General features: G+C 37.7%; 1 protein-coding gene across 2 annotated transcripts in view; it reads left to right on the forward strand.

The window, feature by feature from the left end:
- Positions 1 to 26,929, forward strand: part of TPK1 (thiamin pyrophosphokinase 1) — a 302,576-nt gene that overhangs the window by 135,165 nt on the left and 140,482 nt on the right. For both annotated transcript variants that reach the window (XM_058028031.1, XM_058028038.1), the window contains one exon: positions 10,239 to 10,311. In XM_058028031.1, the coding sequence (XP_057884014.1) occupies positions 10,239 to 10,311 (73 nt within the window). The remainder of the gene's footprint in view (positions 1 to 10,238; positions 10,312 to 26,929) is intronic.

The raw sequence follows: 26,929 nt of genomic DNA on the forward strand, positions 1-26,929 counted from the left end.
ATAATTCACATGAAACCAATCAAATCACCACTTGTTGGATAAACAATCTCCAACCACATTCCAAAGCAGCAAAACAGGAGAGAAAAATGAGATAATATTGTTTTTTCCTTTTTCTCTGAGGCTTCTCAGCTTCCCAGGAGAAGAAATCCTGGTGAAGGGATTTTTCCAGAAAATATGACAGTGACAGAGGAAGAACCTGACTGCAGCTTAACCAATGGAAAATTTTAACAGCTAGGATAGCATTTCCTTGTACTTGGGAGTCTTTGGGAAAGCAGACAGTTCATATAGTAGCCAGGGTGACACTGCAGCAGGTTCCCTTAAATTACTGTATTTCATTGCAAGTAGGTTTGTTCACTAATGAGCAGTGAAAAGAAATAAAAATTTAGGTCTGTCAACCAAGTCACAGTCAACCAGACGTTCTTTTGCATCTATTAAGGTGCAGAGCATAGGTAGGAACTTACCTGTTTGGTACAGCAGTTTAAATGTTTTACAGAATTAAATGTCAAGAGAGCTGATTTTTCCCTTGATGGACACATTTTGTCAGTCCCTCATTCTTTATCCCTTATAAAAAATTTAGCAAATAAAACCCTGGTAGAAAAACTATTTCAATTGAGTACATCAGGCTGTGATCAGAAGGCAGATTTATTGATACATGAGAGTAGCAGCTTTATTTTGTTTCTTTAATTCATCCATATGTCAAGTAACTATAAAAGGTGGTTTTATTCTTTAATTAGAGCTTCATCAGAGACATTTTAATTGCAGCTGTGCTCATGAAAACAGTCATTTGAAACACTTTTAATCTCTTGAAAGAGAGAACTGCTTGTGTGCACTCATAGCTGTAAACCTGCTGACTTTGCTAACTAAAATATGGCACTGGTACCTTCACTCTGTAAGGGCTGTGACAGAGCCAGAAGAGCAAAACCAGGATTAAAGTGAGAAGGATCTCTGCCAGCTGCAGGAGCTTTACAGAGCTGTGATGCTCCAGCCCACTGAAGACAGAACCTTGGTATACTAAACAGTTTTCCACAATTCCTTCAGAGCTCTAAGCCTACCTTGCATCTTTTCAATTAGTACAAACCTTAAAAGAATTTCTATTAAACTTTTCAATAGCTTGTTGTGTAAATCACGGGTTCCAGAAAATGAAATACAGTCATCCATTGTACAGCTAATTGTGGAGAAATGGAAGAGTTCTCCCTTGAGTTTATCTGATGAAAGGGAGGGTGCTTTTTGGTAGAGGTTACTCAGCATCAAATAGAGCCCAAGTCTCATTTTGTATGCGCATTTATCTTCTGCAGTCTCTCTAATTAATGCTGCGGTTCTGTGCTAGGCAAGAGGTGCAGGTACCTTTTGAAATGCTAATGCTCTGCTGGAACATCCTGCTTGTCTGTCAGCTCTGGAGAAGCTGCAGCAGAGGTCAGCAGCAAAGGGTTTAATAAAACTTCTGCCACCCAGTGACTTACCCAGTTCCAGTCATACAGAAACAACAGACCTCAAACAGCTCTCTGCTCTTCTGGGTCTTTTCTCCATTCCTTGCCACGTGGGCTCACACCCCCTAAAAACATGAAGTGATAGTTTTTGTTCCTCTGTGTAGTCCAGGTGTTTTCAGGATCCTCAATGCATTATTTCTCTGAAAACTATTATAAACCTTATCACTGTAAGTGCTTGAAATTTGAAGGAGTTATGTTAACATGTTTAAGGTACTTAAGCACATCTTCACCAAAAGTAAAAATGGCTTGCTCAGTGACTGCTCTATGGGCAATCAGAGCCTAGGATAAAGAAGCATGTTCAATAACTATACAAAATCAACTTTGCCTTTCAATAATTGTGTTGTAATCAGATGTTCTGGTTTTCTTCTGAAGACTTTTTCTACAAGTAGGTGTTCTTTAAACAAATTTTTATATGACAATTCATTTTTCATGGCATCCTACTCATAAGTAACTGTAGAGGTGTCTCTTTTGTGGCCACAAAACTGAATAACCATCTATAAAATGATGTGTATGTGAAAATCAGAAAAGAAAATGCAGGCCCAAACAGAGGAAGCATAATATAGACTTTTGAAAACCTGCAGATTTCCTCTTGTTTGCTTGAAACAAGTTGCTCAGTAAGGAGATAAATCTCTTCTCATTGTACTCATGACTCCTCATGTGGAAAGGGCTCCAGAGGACTTCTGCTGCAAGCTACTTACTTCGGTTTCTCGTTTCTAGAAGCAAAGGGCTGCTTCAAACTCAACCTCCCTTGCAAAGATGTTCTTCCCTGGTTTTCTATGTCTGTAAACAGATGCTAAACTCAGAGCAGGTACTAAAGGTACTCCTGTGAGAGGAAGTAAAGTAATGGAAGCAGGGAAATCCCAGTGAACATCTTTCACGTGTAACTTCTTACTGTTTGATTGTGCTTTACTTTTGAGAGTTCTTAGTGGTGTGAAAGTTCACAGAAAGGACACCTAGAGTTTAAATACCAGTCATTCAAACTGACTTTTGAAATTGTATAATTCAGTTTTCAAGCCGCACTGAAGATATTGTTAGTAACTCTCTGATTAGGCTGAAAATTATAATCTGCATGTTTCTAGCATTTCTAGGAAAGAAGAGGAATTGTTTATCTTGTCTTGGAAAAGTCTATTGCTTTGTAGCAGCAACATCTAACTTGGCACTTCATGAAGCCCTGACCCTGCTGTGACTTCTAGTGCCATCTTTTTGAGACTCGTTTCTAAATCTGTTTGTGTAGTTTGTGACTGCTCTAAGTTTACGACATTTTAGGTCAAATCCTTTTGATTTTTCATGCACAGTATAAAATGTTAATAAATAATTTACATTTCTTTAATGTAATGGCTACTTTTTCTCAATTTTTTGAGCATATTCTGCCATCTGTTGCTTTGACATGAAGAAGGAAAACTGTTTCAAGGGTCTTGTCAGCCTCCATCTTCTCAGTGAGTCAGATACCCTCACCTGTCAGAGGCTGCAGTGCCGATCTTCTACCCCCTTTCCTCTGGCTTTGAGTCCTAGAAGACTGGAGTCTGGCCCTTCCAGACAAGTATTTATGCTTTGCTTGCATTCAAAATCGTGTGCTTGTGGGTGACTTGTGCTGAGGCACTGGAGTGTTTTTTGCCCCTGCATTAATGTCCATCCCTCAGCCATGGTGCCCTATGCAAGGATGAAAACTCACAGCCCAGCTTCCTTTTCTTAAAATCCTTTTGCAAAGGATTCAACAAGAAGGTATGATGCTTGAGCCTGTGCAATGCTGAGTTGTGCTGAATAGCTTTAGCTTTAATTTCTCTAAGATCATGTATTACCATCAGCTATCTTTTATTTTAAGAAATACTTCAGTCTATGAGTTATATAAACAAAACCACAGGTACTTAACAGCAGTCCCTGGGAGTTGCTTGTTCTGAGCATGCTGAGTTTTTCATTAAGTACATGTACTTACCTGAACACAGGAGGATGTTCAGCACCATGGCAAACAAGTGAGGAGTTCTTAAATCTCATAGCATGACTTATTCTCATACTGTATCAACAGCAACTGAAGAAAAGCTTCAAATATTGACTATTAAAAAGAAAAATGCCACAGTTGTAGCTATCATTAACTTTCATCTTTGTCACTGAGGGACAAGGTTTTGAGGCAGGGTGCAAGCTTCTTTGGATTTGTAATGATAATGGGAGAAAGTTGGCTCTCCCTTCTGGAAGATGTCCCCCTGATGTGTGCTTTCCATAGCAGTGTGAGCTGAAGGGAATATGTTCTTCAATTTATTTTAGCTACTTTTCTATTATTGCAAGGTGACACTGCATACCAGGCAAGCATAAATGAATGCATTGTTGCCTTCACATCTTCACACACTTTCATCTTTTTCTTTAAACTGTAGGGTTTGCAAATGAAATAATACTTACATACTCTTTAACACTAAGCTCCTTAAAAAGTAAGGAAAAAAAGAGGCTGTTTTTCAAGGTTGCCTAATATTCCAAGTACTTTTAACCCCATAACTATCTGACTGTAATATGCAGATATGCTAACAGTCTGTGCAAAGAGTTTAGGTTATCTGTGTATAGTTTGATGCAGGCATACACTCACTTTCTTTGTTAAATTGTTAAGTGTTGACAGTGCTGGCATTGTACCCCCTCCCTTTTTTTTTGTTAAGTCTTATTAAATCACATCTGGATTTATTGTGGTGTGGGAATTGTTTTGTGAAGTAATTGCATAATGAGCATTAGGTTTTATTAAGACCTTTGAAGAAGGTGTGGGAAACAGTTGGGGTTCTTGTTGATTTTGTTTCTTCTCTCTAAATTCATACAGAACTAGCACATCATTGTCAGTGACACCCTGCTACAAATATTGTATAGTGATAAGGGAGGTTTGGGGGATTGAAAAAGCAGTGATGGGAACCATAGAATCAGAAAAAATGTAAGCTTACTGTCTTCAACAGAGTCTTGTTTGGGTGGTAGAGGGTGGACAAGCTAAGGACTGGGGTTTAGCTTTTTTTTAAAGCCTCATGATAATAATAAGTTATGGAATCATTTGTGTCATCTGTTCAAGATCAGTCAAACCAAAATTCTTTTCTGTGGTCAGTTTGAATTGGTTAATTGTATTGGTATTTTAGTGTTGGGCTTCTGAGCTGCAGGTGTGACCCTTTCTTGTGGTAACCTTGCAGGTAATGCAGGAAGGTATTTATAGGCTGAATAGACAATAACTCTGAATATATCTCACTATCTGACATTTCTCCTTTACCCAGAAACTCACCTTTGTGCAGCTACTTGGAGCATCCAAATGTGCTGCTCTGAGACAATGTATAAAAGGTACCTGCTTGTGCTGTACATGTCTCTGAGAGTAAAAAGGCACTTTGATCTTCACAGCAGATAACAGTATACTTTTGACAGATTTATACAGACTTAACACCTTTCTGATGAGAACAGCCCTCGCTTACTCTTTCTGTCAGGACATCAGGAGGGCAAGCTGAAAGTGCGCATTAACAGTTAGCAAATATAGAGTGGAGACCATTAAATTTTGTTTTAGATTTAAGTAGGTTTTTTTTTTTTTTGTTAAACTGTGATTTTAATGCTTATCCTGAAGTAGTGCTAGAGAGTTTTATCTTCTGTATTCCCAAGTGCTAGATGCTTACAAAAGTCAGAGCTGGCTTTGCTTCATGTTCAGTCTGCAGCATTTTGTCCTCACTGGTTTTTATTCCACAGGGATGTAGCTTGTGTGTGCCTATCAGTCCAGGGTAAAAGATACCCAGTTTCAAATTTATTTTTAGTAGTGAAGAAAAAATATAGGGAACCCAGTCAGTGCCCTCAGATGATACAGCTGGGAACACATGGTTTGTCTGCATGGGATTATTTTCGGTGCTGTAGCTGAAGGAATAAAAGGGTGTGCAGATACTGCCTTTAAATGCTCATGTCTCTGATGTTAACATTTGTTTAAAAAAGGTTAATTGCATGCAATTATGTGCTAAAGGAGCTGCATCACAAGAAAAGTCAATAGTACTAGGAAACTGTAACTTTGAATTAATGATAGAGCTGAGCAGTTATGCCCAAGCATTTTATTTAAGAAGGCAGCATGGGTTTTTTTGGTATGAACTGCTACAGTGTGATCATTTTGTGTGGGTTTTTGTGGTTTTTTTTTCTTTTTCATAACTGTGTGAAAACGCATATTTTACACTTCACACTGAATTCTTAAAATGAGTGAATAAAGAAGCAAACATTCTGATGTTTTAAATTTAACACTAGTGTTGAATATGCTAAATGTTAGTGTACATTAGTGCTGAATATTTAAAAACAATATTGCTGTGTCTATTAGATGTATTACTTGAAGGAAAAAGGCACAGTTGTTCTTGTTTGCAGAACCTCACAGTATAATAGCTTTTATTTATTTTGTAATCTGTCTGTGATAAGAATCAATTGCTGCTTTATGGTGCTGGTGACTAAAAATTTACTGGGGTAAATGGAAACTATGTCAAACTTGCTGGAATCTCTCTTTTTTCCCCCCTGTTTTCCAGCCCAGGGTCCTGGGAGTTCATAAAACTGTTCAGTCAACATTCAGCCTTTACCCAGTTTGTATAAATCATCTAGCTGGTATCCATCTCCTAACTGCTGAGAAATAGTGTTGTTTTTCCTTCCTATGCTAGGTAAACTTTTAAAGGTTCCATGTGGAAACTATAGGGGTTTTATGTAAAAGAAGTTAGATAAAAGATAAGCAGTCTGGCATGGAAGTGCCTTTGGGTCCTTATCTGAAAGTAATCCTGGCCCTCGTGACTCCATACTCATTTTAGATGGATGCAGTATGATTCTAAAAGACCCTGATGAGGAAAAAAAAAGGCAAGTCCAAAGAACAACAGAAAGAACACAACTTAATCCAAACAGAATAAACCCCTCAACATGCAGAGAAACAAAAAGAGATTGAAAAGAGTGAGAAAAATTCCAGTTAGCCCAAACCTCTGAAGATTTTTTTGTTGCTCGTTGCCTGGTGTTATGCTTCTTGACAGGTCTAGAAAAGACTTTGTAGACTAGGCTGATCTCACATGAATGTTGAACTTTTAGTCCCATTAGGATTAAGAATTTGGCTCACTCCTGATATATGTCAATATAAAGCAGCAGAGAATCAAGCCAGCTGAGCTGGTCATGACCTTATATGCATAGTGATAATTAATAGCTAATGAGACTGATAAAATATGGTTCTGAAATGCAGTAGACTGCATCATCAAGACTGCTTACAAATTAAAATTTTAAATTGCACTAGGAATTAAAGACATATTTTGTCATCATGGGCAAAAAGTTAGACTCATTCACTAAAGGATGTGTGTCAGATATGTCACTGAAATATGTCATCTTCAATACAGTTATGCATCAGAATAAGAATTATTCATTAATTTCAGTTCAGAGGGCAGGAAAACATGGGTCAGACTAATATAATACCTGGTTTTAATCTGTACTTTAAATAAGGGCAGCTGTTTTAACTTTTATGGAGAGGCTTTTCTTGCTACTTTTCTCCTGACATCATTTCTTCCACTCAAATAGAAGTAAGCTTGATGTGTGATTCTCCCAAGCCTGTTCTCCTGCACCAGTCTGTACTCAGGAGTAAATACAAAACTATATGGAAGCAAACAAGTGAAACCTAATTATTAAAAAATATTATTGAGTTGCTTTAGTATTGAAGTTTTTTTTCCGTAGAACAAACTCTCAACTATTTCCCCTATTTCTATATCAGTGCTAATTTCTGAGGTTAGTCAGTCAAGAAGAATTCTTCACACCATGAGCTTTGTTCACTTGTGTTTGTTGGAAAGAGCTTTGACTCAAATCTGTTCACCTGGATCAAGAAATTTGTTCCACAGAACTCAAAAAGGACTGTGTCAAATGCAGCCTTTGACTCTATACTGAATGTTGCCTTACTTTTGTGTTTTAGTTGAGACAGAGAAAATACAAAGCAACACACTCCATTTTCAGAAGGCTTCAAACCTGTTTTTATTATAACATGCATGCTCTTTATACATTCTTACAAAACCCCTAAGTTTGCACTGTACTCACTGGTCACGGGAGACAAAGAAAGTGCTTATTGGAGTAGGCAGTTGCAGCTTGCTCCTATTTATCCTTCTTTCTTTCTTGGTTTCTATGTCAACAACCTTGGTAGAGAATTCTTTCAGGGGTAAATGTGAATCCTCTTATCAAACTTCTCTCTGTAAAAACTGTAAAACCTCTTCCACACTTTTTCTAGTTTGCATAGTCAGTGAGCTACAAAGAGCAGCCATCCTCCCTCTGAAGATTAAGCAGACATATTTTTTCATGTCTGTGAGGCAGACAGTGGAGTTGAGATTTACTATATATTTTTTTTTTTACTTCATCAGGCATGACTTTCTGAACATTCCTTGTTTCTGCTCTTTCTAAAAGAGAAGGAGAGAAGAAGAAGGAATTCTTCTCTTCATAATCATTAATGGGAGGCTTAGACATCTTGAAATTTTGAGGTCCCCAGTCACATCTCGTTATTTCCTTTAGTCACTTCTGGTTTTGTGGTCGCTCCAAGTGAGTGATTTAGAGAGGATATGTTGAAAATGGACCTAGAGCTTCCTGGCAGAGGAGACATGTTCTGGAAGCACAGCCAGGAACCCCAGCAGAGCCCATGGAAAGTGCAACTGAAGTGCCTGTTCCTTCTGCTTGGAAAAATTCAAACTAGATTTTGATTGGAAATAGTTTCATTTTGGATGAGAACAAAAGCTCTGAATGAGCACTTGATTCTTAGAAGGCACCTTTTTTATTGGCTAATTCTTCTCCCACTTATATCTCTTGAGGCATTCAGGAGAAATAGTTAATTATTTAAAAGCACTGCCATTTGTAGCTGCTGTAGAGAGGGAAAAAAATAAAAAGGAAAGACACTTTTGGATTTATATATGGCATTTGAGTAAGATAAACAGCTTTTTCATCACAGTGGATGTCTATGTCATACCAAGCCGGCATTCCATGACAACTGGCTGCTGTTCTTGCTGCCCAGCCTGCTGGAACCACCTTCAGGGCTTGCATTCAGGGCCACCACTGAAATGCCTAGAGTGAGTTTACTTTTAATGGCTCTGTTTCAGTCAGGAAGAAATAATTATAAAATAACAAATTGAAAGAGAATACCTACAAGTTTGTAGGCTTGTTGTATTCAGTAGTATTTCATTAGGGAACTCATGGAAAGGTAAAAAAAAAAAAAAACCTATTTAAATTTTAACTTTTGAAAATGTGGTATTTTTTGTACATTGGAAAGATCAGTCTTTACAAAGAAGGACTAAACCTAATTTTCTGTTTAGTTTTGAACCATGCTGATGGAAGCATATGAAACATAGCACTAAAGCATTTGCATTTCTCCTACTTAATTCCTGTGTCCTCAGTCAAACCCAGTGCAGCAGGGACTGCCCTTCTCACTGCAGTGCGTGTTGGACCATCACTTCTGGAGGGATTCTTTTTAGAACATATCCTGTTATAACAACCTTAGTAATGGTGGACAGCAGGGAATTTGAAATGCCATAGTTGCACATGAGCTAACTCACAGCACTTGTACTTACCAGCTTCTACTGGAGCAGCTTTCAGGTCAAAGAAAACCAGTGGTTGCCAGTGACCACATGTCTCTTTTGAAATCTCTGCATGGACACAGAACATGAGATTTTTATAAGTTTTACTGATATGAGGAGTTTCTAGGCCCTGCAGCATTCTTCTGAAATCATGTGGCAGAAAAAATATGTCCCAATATGCTCTGCTCAATTCCTTGTAACAAAGTTTAAGCTGGAAACTAATTTGCTGATGAACTATCATCCCCCTTGTAAAGTATGGTAGCCATGTAGTTAACTAAAATCACAACTTTACTTTCAGAACTCAGTGCAGCCTTATCTATTGAAACAGTGGAAACACTCTCTCACCTGTCAGTTGCTTCTTTAAAATCAAGAAATTGTGCGAGATGGAAAGCGGTGTTGAGTGTTTTGGGGGCATTGATATTCTTTCAAAAGATATTCTTACACTGTTCTTTCTATAGCACAGGGGAAGTTTCATTATCAATTTGACATGAATTTATGCAATAAATATTTTTAAGCATTCTGCAATTAAAAAGCTACGTGGCAAAATAAGATAAATATCACAAAATTATTTCTATGTGCTTTGCAGCAATATTACTGTACAAATGATGGTTAGGAGTTGAAATTAAGTTCATGTGAGTTAAAAATCACTGAGCATTTGGCTTCCATATTTTGGGATTTTTTTTAATAATTGAGAAGAGTAGAAATGAGATGACATCACTAACAACTAAAATACAAATCCTTGAAATGTTTATGGCATACCAGCTGTCCAAGAAGCATCATCATCATCATCATCTTCTGACAAATTATATCCTCTGAGGCTTGATGTGCAGCACTCAGATATGCTATTTCAAATACTTTGCTGACTGAATGATACATTTGAAAGATATTTGAAAGTTGCCTTTCTAGGACCAGGCAAATAGGACCAGTCTTGCTGATCCAGAGAGATATATAAGCATCTAAGTAACAGAGATATATAAGCATCTAAGTAATATGCTGCTCCCTCAGAAAAGGGACAATGGGTTTCCCAGTTTTACATTTTGTTTGTTACCTTTTTTTGTATCACCTCACATCAACTTGTTTGAACATGATTTTTAGGGAACACATATTCCTTTATGAAGATTAATGCTTGTAGCCCATAGTACTCTTGAGAAAATATATTTTAAATATAGTAAGATGGATTAATTTTTCATTTCACTTCTCATTGCTTTCCTTTCAGCTTCTTGCCTGATTACATCAGTGGTGATTTTGATTCCATTCAGCCTGAAGTCAAGGAGTACTACAAGGTCAAGGTAAATTAAATCCCTTTGAGTTTTTCTGTGATAGAGCATTTTAAGATCCAAGCCATTAGTGCTCCAGTTGGTCATGAAGTGATTCTGGCCTCATTGCTACCTTCGAGGCTTCAGTTGCAAACACCTGAGAAGCTCAGAAGTTGTGCTTTGTGGTACTGTACTAAAATAAACACAGGAGGTGCAGTATGCCAGAAACCTGGGTGAGTTTCCATACTATCAGGTGATGAGATAGATCATATGGTGGTAGAGATTACAGCATCTAGAAACTAGGATAAAACTTCCTGAAAAATCTGTGACTTCATCTATGGTGAGATACAGAGAAATAAGGATTAACTTATCATGATTCCCAACTGGTGGGTATCCACACACTTTCTAGAGAGAGTTTCTTGGTGTGCTGTTCGTAGGATATGACTTTACATTTTTAGAGGAAAGCTGCAGATGGGAAATCTGTCTCTTTCCTCACCCACTGAAGCATTGAATTGCAGTCAACTACTTCTGCTACACTGGTGGAATGCCCTCCTTTAATGAGTTATTGGATAAATTCCTGCTTGTGTTAATTTATTTCCAGTGAGCAGCATAAATGTAAACTCACTTTTCTGAGGTCTTAGGGCTCGAAGTCCTGCCTTTACCTGACTCTTTGGTGTTTAACACTTCACCTGCCTACTTGTTAAGGCTTTTGTGATGAGCACAGTTCTTCACCCTAGCATCTTGGACAGCAGGCTTCTGCAAATTCAGAGGTTGCCTTGACAGGCCAGCTTACCTTTGCAGCAGGCTGCACTTGAAGAAGAGTGTTTGATCCTTCTGAAGTAGTTGACTTAGTCTGCTGCTGATTCATGTATATGAATGAAATTTGCCTAAAATCTTCCCTGATGGATTTGGGATCAAATGATTAGGAAAAAAGGTTTCAAACTGTGAGGGGAGGGCTGGAGTAGTGTGTAGAGCAGGGTTATATTATCTCTCTGGGCACTTTCCATATTCTACCCCATTTTTTAGGATGGAGAAATGTCTGATGGCTGTTCATCTCTAGGAGAACTGCTCAAGAAAAATGCTCAGGAATGTAAATTACAGCTTGGGAAGTGAAAATAGGATGAAAAGATTTAGGTTAATAGTATTCATTACAGACTGAAAATTCATGATCTGTGAATAAATGAATTCACGAGGTATTTGGACAACAGTCTTGGGCACATGGTGTGACTCTTGGGGATGATGCTGTGCAGGGCTGGGAGTTGGAGTCACTGATCCTTGTGGATCCCTTCAAACTCAGCTTCTTCTGTGATTCTGTGAGTCTGTAAAAGGGGAAACTGCAAAATGCTCTACTCTGTTTGGCATGGACATGGGCAACCCCAGTACCAGCACAGGCTGGGGGATGGACAGATGGAGAGCAGCCCTGGGGAGAAGGCCCTGGGGGTGCTGCTGGATGAGAGGCTGGACATGACCCAGCCATGGGCACTCACAGCCCAGAGACACAAACGTGCCCTGGGCTGCCTCCAAAGCAGCGTGGGCAGAGGGGAGAGGGAGGGGATTCTGCCCCTCTGCTCCTCTCTGGTGAGAGCCCACCTGCAGGGCTGCATCAGCTCTGGGGTCCCAACATGGACCTGCTGCAGTGAGTCCAGAGGAGGCCCTGAAGATGATTAGTGGGGTGAAGAGATCAGGAGATGAGGAAAGGCTGAGAGAAGTGGGATGGTTCAGACTGGAAAATAGAAGGCTTCAGAGTGACCTAACTGCAACCTTTCAGTACCTGAAGAGAGCATAAAAGAAAGTTGGAGACTTTTTACAAGAGTATATGGTGACAGAATTAGTGGGAATGGCTTCAAATTGATAGTAGGTTTAGATTTGATATTAGAAAGAGTTTCTTTATTGTGAGGGTGGTGAGACACTGGAAGAGGTTGCCCAGAGAAGCTGTGGTTGCCTCACCCTTGGCAGTGTTGAAGGCCAGGTTGCAGATGGGACTCTGAGCAAGCTGGTCTAGTGGAAGGTGTCCCTGCCCATGGAACTTGATGTTCTTTAGGGTTTCTTCCAACCTGAACCATTCTATGGTTCTGCGGTTAATGCTTACATGGAACAGCATGCTGGTAGGTAGGTAAGTCCTACCAAAGAATGGAAGTTAAGTATCATTCAACAGAGAGAGGGGAGATGGAAAAGGTAGGAGGTGGAAGAATACAGTAGGTTTTACCCTTTTTCAGAGGGATTACTTTCTGGCCATAGCATCCTTTTTGTCAACTTAGTTGCATCTCACTGGTGATGCACAGTTTACATCTTCTCTGTGAACACATAGTGAATCTTTCTGCTTCATACAGAGTTAATACATCTGTGCAAGGACTGAGCTGATAGGTTGTAAAGAAAGAAGTAATTAATGAGGATTTTAAAGGTGTAATGAACAGAATCATCTAGCCTACAGAATCCTTGCCTGGGGTCTTCATATAAGATGGAGTAAAATGCAAATAGACTTCAGAATTTTAAGTGTACATTGTAGGAATTTTTATTTTTTTTTTTGCATTTTTAAATTAACTTCCCATAGTCAGAAAATTAGAATGGTAAATATGGATGAGTGTCTAAGGAGAATTTGAGCAAAAAATGTAATAGAACACAGAAACTGGAGAGAGGTGTATATTTCTTTTCTTGTAAAGCACCTTGTTCATTAAAACACCCACTGTAGTCCAGCCAATTTCCAAAGTCCCTGTCTTTTGGAAATGCTGTATGTGCTCATGACCCCAAATATAATAGTGCTGCTTAAAAGAGGTTGTGGGAGACCTTCAGGTGAATAGATCAGTGTAGCACCATTGACTTTAGGGAAGCATCATGTTGTCAATTAGGGTTGCTTCCCATACCATCCTTCCTTACCCATGTGCAGATTACACCCAGAGACCAACACCCAGAGACCCAGAGGCCACTATCATTAGATAATATTACTGTATTATTTCAAGTATTCCCTTTTATCATTTTACAAAGGCTACCTATATTGGCAGAAATTAATGCATTGTGACATTTTCCATCTATCTGAAGATATCCTGCCACTGCTTAAGTGTTGCTTTTTTGTAGTAAAGCTTATGGATGTTAATTGCTGAGCTATAAAACATAAACATGTGCAAGTGTTTGTGTCAAAGACAGCCCAATGTAGTGCTGGGTAAGTAGTGAGGTGTGTTAAACTCAGTGCCTGAAACAAATTGTTGTGGGAAGAGTTGTCTATAGCAGTTGTGTCATCCTCACAACACAGCGACAGCCTGACTCCTCATCACACCAGCTTCATACCAGGACGTTGCTCCTGGACTCAGAAATTTTTCTACCTCATTTAAGTGATGAAAGCAAGGAGATTTTTGTCACTATAGGAAGACATGACATACAGATTCCCAAAGCCAAGGGAATATGCCATATTTAAGCCAGTTGCTCTGGTGTTTTTATTTGAGTAGGAATTACAAGACAAGTGTTTCCATTTTCCCTTTAGGAGGACAATCACTATTGTATTGGGGAACCTTATTTAAACAAAGTTTATAAGCATGAAGCAAAAAATCCATTTTATCTCTGTTAGGTGTCATATGGCACAGTGAAGAGACCTAAAGGCAAAAGTCCTGTTTTGGAAAATAACAGTGTAACAGATTTCTGAGTGGGATGTGTAAGTAAGGAGTTAGGCATTCCTTTTGGGAGAGAATAAGTAAGCATGTGTCAGAGGTTATTCAGCTTTACTTTTTATTTTCTGTTGTCTTGGTTTTGCCTCATTAGCTTGTCAAGAATATACTTCTTGTCTTCTATTAAAATTTATTAAAATATTAGAGATTATTTCCTCCTTTTCTTAGAATTAAATAATGTTAAAACTGGATAAAACTTAAGCACAACTGAAAATGAAATGTCATATTTAAAATTTATTTTTAAAATCATATTGCACTATAAATGAAGGATAAAGAATAGCAATTTAGTATTCTTTATTCTGTGTATTTTCTGTCATTGTTAAAATAGAAATTGAGAGGAGGTTTTGTACTTTCATGATAAATATGCATGTTCATGTGATCCCATAATAGATGCAGTGGCATTCTTTCTCTGTATAGTCTGAAGTGCATTGGAAATGACACTGCACAAAGCAGGGAGGATTTGTGGTGATATTTCTGTCATTGGAGTTTCATCCTTTTCTTGCTTTAGCTGAATGTTTCTATTATTGAAACCTTTTAAACATTGCTTTGAAGTTAAAGCAGCCGTTTGTATTGTTATGCCTCAAACAAGGTTCTGTTTCTGAAGTCTTAAGTCCAGAGACATTATCTAAAATAACACCAAATCTGTGCTTACACCGAGAAGCAGCAGGTTGAATCCAATGTTCTTTGAAATCCAGGCTATGCTATTTATTAAAAATCCGGTTTGGCTTTCCCACCAAGCAAACTTCATGTGCCTTGAAAGGCTGCTGCAGACTTAGCAGGCTCTACTTCAGATCTGTAATTAAATGCTGTGAATTTATTTACAAATCCACTTCTTTTCCTATTTTTTTTTTCTTTTTAAGTCTCTTAGAGATGCTTATTTTTGCAGGCAGTTCTGCAGCTGTAGCACTTTCTATTTTCATTTCCAGGGCTAATGCTTATCAAGGCTGTAAAAAAGTTTAATAGATAGGGTGTGGGTATTGTATTTTTGTTCTTCGATGATGCACCTATAATTAGATTTACAAAATGTGTTGGTAACACTGAGGTAGTGCTTTTATGTCTCTCTAACTTCTACACTTTCTGGATAAACTGCACGTTTCAGGCCATGTTTCCTGCTTGCTTTCCAAGGCCAAACAGTTTAGTAATTTTATGAAATCACAGTGTTAATTGATTTGCCTGAGTTATATTACTGTAATTTAAAATAAAGAAAACCATTAAGTTTTTATGTGCCTATTTTAATTTATCTTTTATCTCTGAATATTATGTTTTTTTCTACTAATAATTTTTAATATAGGATGAGACTTCAGATTTAAAATGCTTGACTCATTTACAGCATTCTTGTTAGACTGAACAGTTATCTAAGAAAAACATGGTTTATTTTAGGCCCTGGTTCCTTTGTGAAATGTTTTAAGGTTTCAGAGGGAAATCTAAAATTTGTGCAAGTGGATCTGAAACAATTCAATCTTACTCTTTGACTGGCTACTTCTGCTTGACATTTACTACTTGAGCTTCCGAGCAATCCCTTGGTTAATATTTTTATATCATTCTGCTGGCAATATTTTTGACAAATATAAAAAGTGCTGTGTATAAAAGTATATATACTCCTATATGTATTATATGTATATATAAAGTGTATCCAAGTATATATTAAGTATATATTAATACATATATATTACATATATATGTATTATATATACATGTGTTTATATGTATATATTAGGTGTATATAAGTATGTATACTTTTGACATGTATAAAAAGCATCATCTCCTTCTGATGTATTGAGAGTGCCTAGTGCCACCTGGACTTAGATCCAAGTTGTAGTTTATTTCCTACTGATGTACATTTATTGAAAGTGTCTTAGTGTCTTAATATAGATAGAGGTTCCTTAAATCAAAATTATTTGTAAATCTGGTATGGTCCTGATATTAGTAATTCAAACTGTAAATTACTGCATGTGCAATTTAGAATTTTAGGCTGGAAGCTTTTTGGATGCCTTAGTCATGTTAATAGGAGCTTTCACAAATGGTTCCATTCTTGAAGAGTATGTCAGAGATCTTGTCAAGATTGTGTTTTCAAGTGACTTGTCTGGGTGAGTCTGGTTATGTGGATCTCTTATTCATGCTAAATGAAAGTAACAGTATCTCAATGTTCCAGATATGTCACAAATTTGTACCAGATTCTGTGCTTGGTGCCACTTTTGTAAAGGTGAACATGACAGACAGTCACACTAGGTCAGATCAAAGGTTCATTCAACTGGGCCAGGACGGAATACTTTTGAAAGCAAAAGCATGCACAGTGGGGCTCCTTTGATACAGTTTTTTATCATGCTCCAATGTATTGCTTAAAGATTTCCTGTGTCTTTGTGTTTAATAGCTTCAGAGATTGATTTAATTGTCCCCAAAATTAGTCTACTCCCTTTTCTTCACCCTACATTGATGAGAATGCAAGTATCCACCAAAAAACCCCCATAAAATAAATAGAATAAAAAACAAACAAACAAACAAAAAAAATCCCTTGGCAATGTGTTCCCTAGTTTGTTCGCAGTTAAGAAAAAATTGTCTTTTGGATTTTTTTGGCTTTAGCTTTACTTTTTGATAGTTATATTTGAGTGTCCTATATTGTGATAAAGAGTGGATAAATATACATCAACCTCCTTGTCAGTGCAGTTCTGCTTTATTGGAATGATTGTCCTTAGTGACTAGCATTCCCATAGGTATGATGGGGTGTGTGCACAACTAAGCCAGAGAAATATGGCATATGCCATCAAATTTACAGTCTAAAATTAAGCTAAATCAGTCTGTACAGATGTTTTGTGTCCTGCTGAGTTAATATAGGTAAAATGTCTGGAAACTCCTGTTGAAAAGAATTTTTCTTAAAGCAAAGAATTTCAGGACTCTGAGCTTGCACTGAGCTGTTATTTATGTGCCTTTAAAAAACAATCTCTAAAAAAGTATGTCCAGTTCTAGACCACTCTTTATGCTTTCACTGTATCTGTTTAAATGCAGATGAGATTTGGGAGGAGAGGGTGGGGAAGTCAAAACAAATTCAATTATGTAGGCCTGCATCTTTCTAAGTAATGTGTGTTCTTTCTTTCTGAGTTGCACATCACTCCTTTTGAACCTGAAGAAACAGCTAAGTCCTACTTCTGTTGTAAGATGTAATATTAGTGAGATTCTCATGGTTTTGAGGTCACTGAGAGCTACTATATGTGTTTATTAGAGCCTGAGTTGGTCCCTAATTTACACAGGAGATTCGAGAATTTAATTTGATCAAGTTCTCACTACTTAAAAAAAGTATCATTCTATTTTCCTTTGCAGTATTTTGCAGCTTGTAATTTAGCTTTTAGCTACAGTATATAGAAATTAAGAGACCAAACTTTTATTTGAGGTGGTTTGTCTTTCTTCTGCTTAGGTTTGAAATGACAATTATTTCCTCATTACAAGTTGTTTGCTTTCTTCTTGCAAGTGCTTTAGCTGGAGCTCAACTGCTTCACAGTAGAATATGGAAGAAAACAGTGCACCATATAACAAAAATGATGGTGGTGGTATTTTAGTCTTGCATCCAATTTCAGTTTAATATTATGTTGCAGTATAAGATTTATTTCTCCCTTCCATTGGTTATGGCCCGAGGAAGGGAAAGGGTAGAATCTATATTGCATTAGACATTTGAGTTACTTTCAAGAGTTTTAAAAAATTTAATCTGGTGTTAATCTCTGAAAGAAGTCATTACTCTGATCTGTCACCCTGTGATGGAGAAAATAACAGAAAAGTTTAAAAAATAGAAATGCATTGAATGAACTTCATTTCCAGTGCAAGGAATAAAAAAGGTATTTAAAACAATGACAGCTTAATCTGGAGAAGAAAATTGAGCAGTTATTTTGTGATTAAGCCTCTTCACACAAAAGAGACAACTTTGATATGGTACTAGAGGCTGAAGACTCAGATTATAGGTCATTTTAGATGTAAATGGGATTTATACATCTATTATTTTCTTTTTTTTTTTTTTTTTTTAGAGAATTTAAGAGAAAATTGTTCCCAGAGCACAGGGCTCAGTGTCCTTGCCTATGGACTCCTAATCTCCTAATTAGACCAGACTCCAGCAAAGCTGCAGAACCTACAACCTCAAAGCTCATCAAACATTGCTGCAAGCTCAAGTTCAGCCCAAATGTCCTGTGGGATTTATGAGCTTGATTCTGTTGTGTGGCAGCTCACAAGCCAGCCAAAGCACAAATCTGGCCAGAAACAGGCACTCAAACATGATCATTAACCCAGAAAAGTGATGCCTAAAATCCTGATGTTACCATTTTTGAGTATTTTTAGAAGCAGCTTGTCAGCCTGTGCAAATGATTCCATTGTGCATCTTGTCAAAAGGCAGTCAGCTCTCATTCCAGAAGCAGAGTGAAACGATGCAATCTGTTGCTCATTTTGAGGTAGGAAGGTTTGTGAGTGGGCTGGAGGAGAAGGAGGAAGAAGAGGAGGAAGAATGCTTCTGACATGCTTTGAGGGACCTGTAGTAAACATGGTGGAGAGTGAGTTCCCTTGCTTTAAAAGGAGTGTGTGGGCTGCTCAGGATCATTCTCCCTCACCTCCAGACTCCAGAGGCAGATTCACCAAGGCCACCATAGCCTTTGCTTCTTCATCTTTGATACAACTATGAACTTAAAAAGGCCCAATAAATTGGGACACATGAGCCAGGGATGGCGTGTCTTAACTTTCCATGAAGTTGCCCAAGTGGTGCTTGTACTTGACATACAGAAATACAGTTACAAAACCTCAAGAATGACGGTCCAGCTGGAATAAGGTTGGATTTGGTCTGCTTGTGCTCACACAGAAGAGGAGTGGTCTACCAGCCACCAAATGGAAAAGAAAGAAAATTATGTGTCTTGTCCAAGTAGAGAAGTGCTTTGTAGCTTTATAGTGAGACAAAGAATGAGCTAAAGCTGCCAAATTTGCACTTGCCTGTGTTATTTCACCAAGCCATGGAAGTTTATTTATAAACCAAGTCAGAGGTAGAGTCCAACAGGAAAATTCATGTGTGGCTAATGGAGCACAGATAATTGTTTTTACTAATTGAATTTTGAGTTGTCAAAAACATGCAAAATACAAGGTCTGTTTTTATAGCTGCATTCAGTGCAAGATGGTCAAAGTTACATTCAGATATACCAGGAAGAAGTTTAATTAAGATGTAATTTTTGAAAGAAGATATTAGTGGCAGAGAAATGCCATTACAGGGGTGGAGGGGAAGGAAAGAACTTCAGTTCTGGCAGCTTTAATTGCAGCTGGGCAGGGAAATTTCTGCAAATTGGAGTATTTCTCATACCTACCTTTTGTGTTACTTTCTCCTTTTATTTTTCTGACTGTAATATACTTTTGGACCCTTGCTGTTTTTCCTGTCATCAGCAAGCTCATTTGAAGCTCTGTTTGTCTGTTTCAATTCTCCTGTTTTCCTTGAGTGCTCAGCAGAGTCCAGTAAACAGGTCTTGGATGGAGCATTGATAAGCTGATGTGCAGGAAAATCACTTGAAATCTGGCCAGTCTCAAGACTGAGTTAGTTTGCATTCTGGTGTGCTGTTGGACTCCCCTCAGTTGAAGAAGCTGTGATGGTCATGGATAAAAAGTTCTGTAAGTGAAATAGATTTGAAGTTATAATTAGAAATGGAAACAGTCGCCCATGTGATGACAGGAGTTAGCAAAGAAAAATGAAGTGCTAGGGGGAGGAACATGAGGAATGAAAACTGAGCAAAAAAACAGAGACTCTTTAAAAAGTTAGGAGAAGATAAGCATTTTAAGAAAGAAAAATAAAGGTAGGAGCAGAGAGCAGGAAAGAGAAATGGATAGAAATAGAAAAAAATTCCCAGGCACATCAGCAAATTAAATCTGCTGGAACTTTTTTGTGGTTGTGAAGAAGTGACTGGGATAAAATAAGCACACACACATGGACACCATATTTTTTAATCTAAAAGTAAGATTTTCAGTTTATTAGGAAGGAGTGCAGAGTGGAGGATTTTGGTGGTTTTCTTTGGGTTTTTTTGGGGGGTTTATTTTGTTTGTTTGTTTGTTTTTGAAATCTTTTTGTTTGAAGTTAAAATAGGACTTTAAATATGTTTTTAGAAGTGTAAATTTACTTTGCAGTTACTTGATAATAACCCTTCAAGTAAGGAATTTTCAACTCACCAGAAGTTGCTGGTTAACATTACCAGAACTCAGTAAACCAGTTTGTTTGCAGTCTTTGGGATTTTAAGATACATTTCCTGGTGAAAATATTAACATTTACAGTAGTGGAACATACTCAAGCCTCAGATTATGTTCTATATCCTGTATTTTTTGCAGGTTTTTTGGAGCAAATAGATGTACTCGTGAATACCTAACATACTTGGAGAAGTGCACTTCTGATCTGACAGCAACAGCTTTTACAGCTGAATGTGGGCAAGGTCTCTAGAATGATTAAACAAAATCTTTTGCTCAATAAGGTTATATTCTTGGTATCTTGGGCTCATCCCAGACTAGAAGTGGGCCATAGGGGAGGAGGAAACTGTGAACATCACAGGTCAACTTCTGTTGTATTTTCCCACTCATAAGATAAAACAAGAGAGAGGGTTGAGGAGGTCTGACACTTCTTTAGGTGTTTTTCCTTCTTGAGAGCTCCGTTGAGACTCCAAAAGAGCTCTGGTCCCACCTGATCTTGAGCAAGTGTGTGTGATGCGAGGGGCAGGGTGTTGCAGGGAACATTTTTCTTAACATCACTGCAATCAATTCACCCATATTCCAGCTTAAAAATATGTTTGGCCTGATCTTGGAGAGGGTTGGGGAGAAGATTTCAAGTACTTTTTGTAATTTGTGGTGTTTGAACAAGCCAACTCCTCCTCTCTCCAGGCAGTAATGGATTCAAGCACACGTTTTTCCTTTACTTACTGAGTTTCTGTATGCTTCAGTCCTTGTGCCACCCTCATTGGGCTGCCCTGGCTGTGGTTTGCAGCCCTGAGCTGCACACAGAGACTGCCAAGGAGCCATTCCCACAATCCAGGAACAGTTAGAAACAGTCCAGCCAAAAGAGATAGCCTTCCCCTCTAATTTTAATATTTCAATGGATTTTCATATATCCTGAAATGCAAATAACTCATTGTGGCCAGGCTCAGTTTCTTTCTGCTTTGCTCCCCTTCTGTAGAAGAGCACACTTCTAGCTTTGAGCCATCAGAGTTTCAGTGCAATGAATGCAAAACAACCTTCTTGCTTCACTGGACAGTCTTTCCAAACACTTTTTCATCAAAAATAATTGTTTTCTTCCAACTGACTGCAGTTTGTGATGAAATGTTGATTGTAGTCCTTAGCATCAGGCTTCCAGATAAAGTGCAATGCCATGCAGCAGGGTCCTGGTGGGAAGTGCTGTTCCCATCCAAGTTCTCTGACTGTGGCAGGATTTTCAGGATGGATCCTCCCCAAGCCAGCCATATGCAGAGAGAAGGCCAAAAGCCATGGTGAGATCTCAGATCATTTCTTATAGTTAATAAAAGGAGGTAATTGATAATTTTGCAGCTGATTTAGGAGAAATTATTTAAGACAGATTTATGACAAATGGTGAGGCTTTCAGGATTTTGTACAGGGAAATAGGTTACACAGCTTTAAGAGTGAAAGTCAGTGATTCTCCAGTGGTTGTGTCCTCCTGACAGAATACAGGACAGCCCTGTGTAATGTTTTGATGTGTCAGTGCCATGTCTGAATGCACTTTGCAGACCTGAAGTTTGAGCAGATTCATAGGGTGAGAATGAAAGTGATATGAGAAAGAGAGAATAATTGCATTTGACATTTTTTGACAAGTTCTTCTTGAACTTTTTCTATATAGTGTGAAAAATGTAAGTGTGAGTTGACAGCTATAGATGCTTTGGGATAACTCAGAACTCCCTGTGGCAGGAGGAAAGTGTGGTGGACTGGTTAGACTTGGGAATGAAATAGCATGAAAAGTTTAAGGTCCCTTAGGGAGCACTATTTATCACTTTTATGTACTTTTACTATCAAACTGAAGATGTTTTGAAGGGTTAGGGTATATATGATATGGTTTGATAAATTCCGGGAAAATTTGTAAAGGTGAGGTGTCCCCATATCATATAACTGGTGTTTACACTGCCTGTCTTTTGTAAAATTCACTTTTAAAGAAGTTCCACAAAAGCTACTGTAAGGTCCAATGCCTTCCAATCCTGTTATCTGTTAATAGATTAATAGATTGACTATTTTTTTTCACTATAGGCCATCCCACTCTACTATCTTTTATTTTCTCACTATTTCTAGTGATTTACTAATTTAAAATAATGGATCCTGAGACCTCTTGCTGAGTGTTTTCTCTGAGGTATGAATAGAGTAAGAGCATTATAGCTGGACAAAAAATCTGAATTAAAACATTACAGGAGAGTCAGACTTTGAAATTGCACCCTCAAAAATGCTTTCATTGAATGTATTTGTGTAATTATGAGTGGAGCAGTACACAACATGCTTTCTAAAGTCCTCGTTCACCGCATCCTTGAAAATTATATTGATGAGGCTATGAAATCCCAGACATTTCAAGCCCAAATTGTGTGCCTGGGAGTAGGGAGCCCAACTTTGGTCCTTGATGATTCAGTGGAAGGGTGTTTAGGATGCAGTTAACCAGGACTGCAGGCAGCGAGCGTGATGAGACACAAGGTCTCTTCCAGTTGCTGTGTTGGCAGATAAGACAGATAAGTTGTTGAAGTCTGCTTGTCAGACACTTGTGTGAGTATCTGATTGAGAAACATACAGTGCCATCTACCTACTTTTCAGCAGTTAATAAATATGTAGCAACTACCTTTTGCATTACTATCACAAATGTAAAACAGCAAACCTGATTTGAAAGATAAAACCACAGGTTTTATATTTCACTAAATTCATTCATTTCTCTTGAAAAGTAGACTTAATTGAAATTAATAATGTGGCACTTTCTTGATAAATCTGTCAGTTTGGTTTAAAATCATACAAAGTATGATAAAAAAGCTTTTTAAAATATGAACTGCTGAAAGTTAAGGGGAACAGGCAGAACTGGCCTCCTTACTAGCTCAGCATTTGAATATAGAGTAAGGTAAAGAAGTATTTGATGGGGGATTACTGTAGAGTCAAAGAGTTTTTATTATTATTATTATTTTATTGTAGTCATTTAACTTCAGTTCCATGCTTAGTTTTGAAAAAAAGTAGAATGGTTTATTTTCTCTTTCAGTGTATGAATAAAAATGAGTTATGAGATGATGATAAAGTACTTGGTGATGAGAAGTGATCAACATTATCTCTAGCTCCTGAGTTCAACCAGTAAATCAGCTATTTTTAATGCAACATGTGGTTAGATAAGCATATTTATGTCTCTGTAGGGTATAAAATTGCTTTATTTAGTAAAGGGTAAAGACCCAAACTGAGGGCCAGAGCATGGAAGAGAGGGAAGTGCAATAATATGTGGATTGGAGTGGTAGCTGGTCAATATATGTAACCCAGCTAGAAAATTGGATGAAGTCAGCAAGGACTAACTACAATGCTTTGTTGACTATTGTACAAGAAACTTGGCAGCAAAATAGCAGTACTAAGCCAATTATTATTGCTATGCAGATAGATTTTTACATCTTTGCTGGAAATACGGTGAAGTGGCAGGCAAGGATTAAATAGAGATATTACGTTATTAAAAAGAAAAGAAGGTTAATGTGAAATTACTTTGCAGGTTTATGATGGACTAAAAATCAGGTCAGCTGGTTTGAAGTCATGTTTATGGGCATGAGGGGAAAAAATGCAATTTAAATGGTAAAACCCAGGTATACCTGATTGGTGGATGGCAGATAATATTTCAGCATGCAGTCTCTGAAGAAATGAGATTATGTGGTATTTGCAGTATTGTTCTGGTAGACAGTAAAACATTTCTGATACATTTGGGGACCAAAGTAATTTCTGGACAGAATGATAAGAAGTTGGCTTGCAAAAAGTGGAGATGAACAGTAAGTATGTGAGGTCTGTACTGTACTTCAGTTTTGGAGGTTTATATATAAATCTTATATAACTGCATTTCAAAAGGAAAATGCCTTGAGAAGTTGAAAACAGAAGGCCATCTGTAGAGGAGCTTTAGCACTTAACAAAAAGAAGGCAAATTTTCATTCCATTTGCCTTAACAACTTCTACCTGGAAGTGATTTGTAAGGAAAAGGTAAAAGACAAGACTTCCAATATAACCATATGAACTCTGAAAGGAAACTAAGAAGTGTGAAGCATGGAAGAGGAGGAGGGATGATGAGCTAAAATACAGGTGAATTAGAGCTCTCTTATATCAGCTCCACACATAGCAATGGGTACTTCAGTTACCTAGAAAATGCAGAAAGGTGAAGTCAAGCTGACTCACGAGGGCAGCATGGTTATTGATGATAACCATGGCCAAACAGAACCTGCCTAAAGCTTTGGGAAAGAGGGCAAGAGGGGAAGTCAGGGAAAACTAAAATATAACTAACTAAAATCTTTAACTGCTTTTAAAAATAGGAAATAGTGATTGTGGCATTTTATTTTGATTCTAATTTCCATCTGAAAGCAGCTTGATTTTTAAACCAAAACAACAAAAAAAAAAACCCAACAAAAAACCAAAAAAAACCCGACCAAACTACAACAAAAAACCACTCCAAAAACTGAGAAGCATTATTCACCATTTTCTAAAAGAATAAAAATATGCATAAAATTAATAAACTGACTAGAAGCATATTTAGACAGTTTTCTGGGAAGGTAAATATGTCATTTAAGAACAATAACAAAATTGTTTTTTGAGTTGAGTTCATGCTGAGTACCTACTGAGAAAAAGCTTTTCTTTTTAGAAGATACTTTTTTGTTTTCCTTTTTGGATGATCAGTTTAGATACTTCTGTAAACTTGATGAAACCAGCTTGACTCTGAAAAAAGAACCCAGGCATATGGTTCTCAAGTTGTAACTCTAATCATTAGACTTAAAGAGCACAGGTGATTGTTTTGTTTGCTTCCTTTTTAAACCTGTTTAATCTGCAATAATAGATAGTCTAGAAGCAAAACTGGATTTTACAATCATTGGGTTATGATTGTTTTTCATAGCCAGTTTAATGTGACCTGATGTGATTTGCATCTGTTGTGGAAAGAGCTTGTATTTCATATTAATGACTTCATTGGTAAATTTGACAATTGACAGACTAAATCTTGTTTAAAAATATGGTTTAAAAATAAGAATGGGCCTAAATCAAATCTCGATACCAATGTTTCTTCTTCAGTATTGGCATATTCAGTTGATTGCTGCCACTAATACTGTTCCAGGATTTTTTTCCCCCAAATCAGATACGCCTCTTGAGAGTTCCAAATGAAAAGTTCCTCTCCAGAGGAAGAGTTTCACAAGGGCATCCATAGAGAGGACAAGAGAAATGGCTTTAAAGAGGGCAGGTTTAGATTGGATATTGGGAAGAAATTCTTTTCTGTGAAGGTGGTGAAGCACTGGAATAGGTTGTCCAAAGAAGCTGTGGATGTCCCATCCCTGAAGGTGTTAGAGGTCAGGTTAGAGGAGTGTTTGAGCAACCTGCTGTAATGGAAGGTGTCCCTGCCTGTGGCAGAGGGGTTGGCACTTGATGGTCATTAAGGTCCTTTCCACCTCAAACCATATTATGATCCTCTTGGTGATTTTTAAGGGATACAGCAAAAGCGAAAAATAATAGGGAAAAAGCAGTATGTCCTAATTTTTTACATCAACATGCATCTGATTCATAGATTGAGATCTTAGGCATGGTTTTCTGTATATTCAATAAACTGACAATTTTAAATTGTACACTAATTTTTTTCTTTTTAATCATTTGTCCTGCATTTTCCTTTCTGCTGATATGTGCACTGCAAGACAAAACATTATATTTTTCAAGGAAAATAAGAATCTTTATACTTACAGAGCTGAAGCTTGCTTTTCACTTAGCTGTATGTACCAATCCAAGTGAGCAATTATTACAGCAAATGTGTTCTTTTCAGAGGAACTTCTAACAGTTGGGCCTTTGAACTACAAAAAGTACAAACAAAATTTCAGATCAAATCTCCTGTTTGACCTCCAGACAAACCAGGCACTAAATTTCATGCAAATGTTAGGTAAGAAATTCAGACAATCCATCATACAGGACAGTCCACAGATACGTTAATCTGATTATTCTAGATAAGTATCCTGAGCAGACTGTACTCAAAATTAAGTGGAGATGCATCTTTGGTGTAAACAGATACAGATTTTTATCTGCTCTCTTGTGTCCTTCTGTATCAAGCAGCTTCCACATCAAACATCCAGTCTGTGGTTATGAAGTGGGTTCCAAGTCTGTAGTTGTTAGTGATATTTTAATGCTATTTATAAATGATGTTAACGTTTCTTCACTGTAGAAACACAGTGAAAAAAGAGGGAATTGGTTTTCCTTAATTAAGGCCGGACTTGCTTAAAGAGTGGTCAGGAGGATAAGAAAGACAATGACAGACATACTGATTTTTTTTCCCTTGGTAGAAATATAAATATAAAAATATAAACTTTCCTTGCCATACTGGTTCCAGAACCAAGTCAGTCTGATGTATCTGATTTCTGGCTGAATTGCAGGTTGCAGTGCTCCTGGCTAAATTCTCTCAAAGACACTACAGTGTTTTGTCTCTCCTCCTGACTCCTCTTCTGCTTCCAGCACAAGCCTCCTTTCCAGCTGTGGGGCCACCTTGATGAGGTGTCCCCTGGGATGTCTTTATCCTGATTGACCTGAATGCCTCTGCAGCATGACCCGGGTGCTTCCTACCCTGAGAATGACACAAAGGTCCCTGGAACAATTCTCCACTGAGATGCTGTCATGGAGGGATCACTGCTTGTGTGCTTGGGTTTCACTTGTCATGTGCTGATAACTCGTAGGCTTGGAATTATCAATAAAGGAAAAAACCCTTAACAGCTGCCTGAGAAATACACAGAGTGTTTAGAATTCAAAGTACTTCCAGAGCATTGCCATGCCCTTGACAA

The sequence above is a fragment of the Melospiza georgiana genome, chromosome 1, assembly GCF_028018845.1.
Source record: "Melospiza georgiana isolate bMelGeo1 chromosome 1, bMelGeo1.pri, whole genome shotgun sequence".
Taxonomy (NCBI): Eukaryota; Metazoa; Chordata; class Aves; order Passeriformes; family Passerellidae; genus Melospiza; species Melospiza georgiana.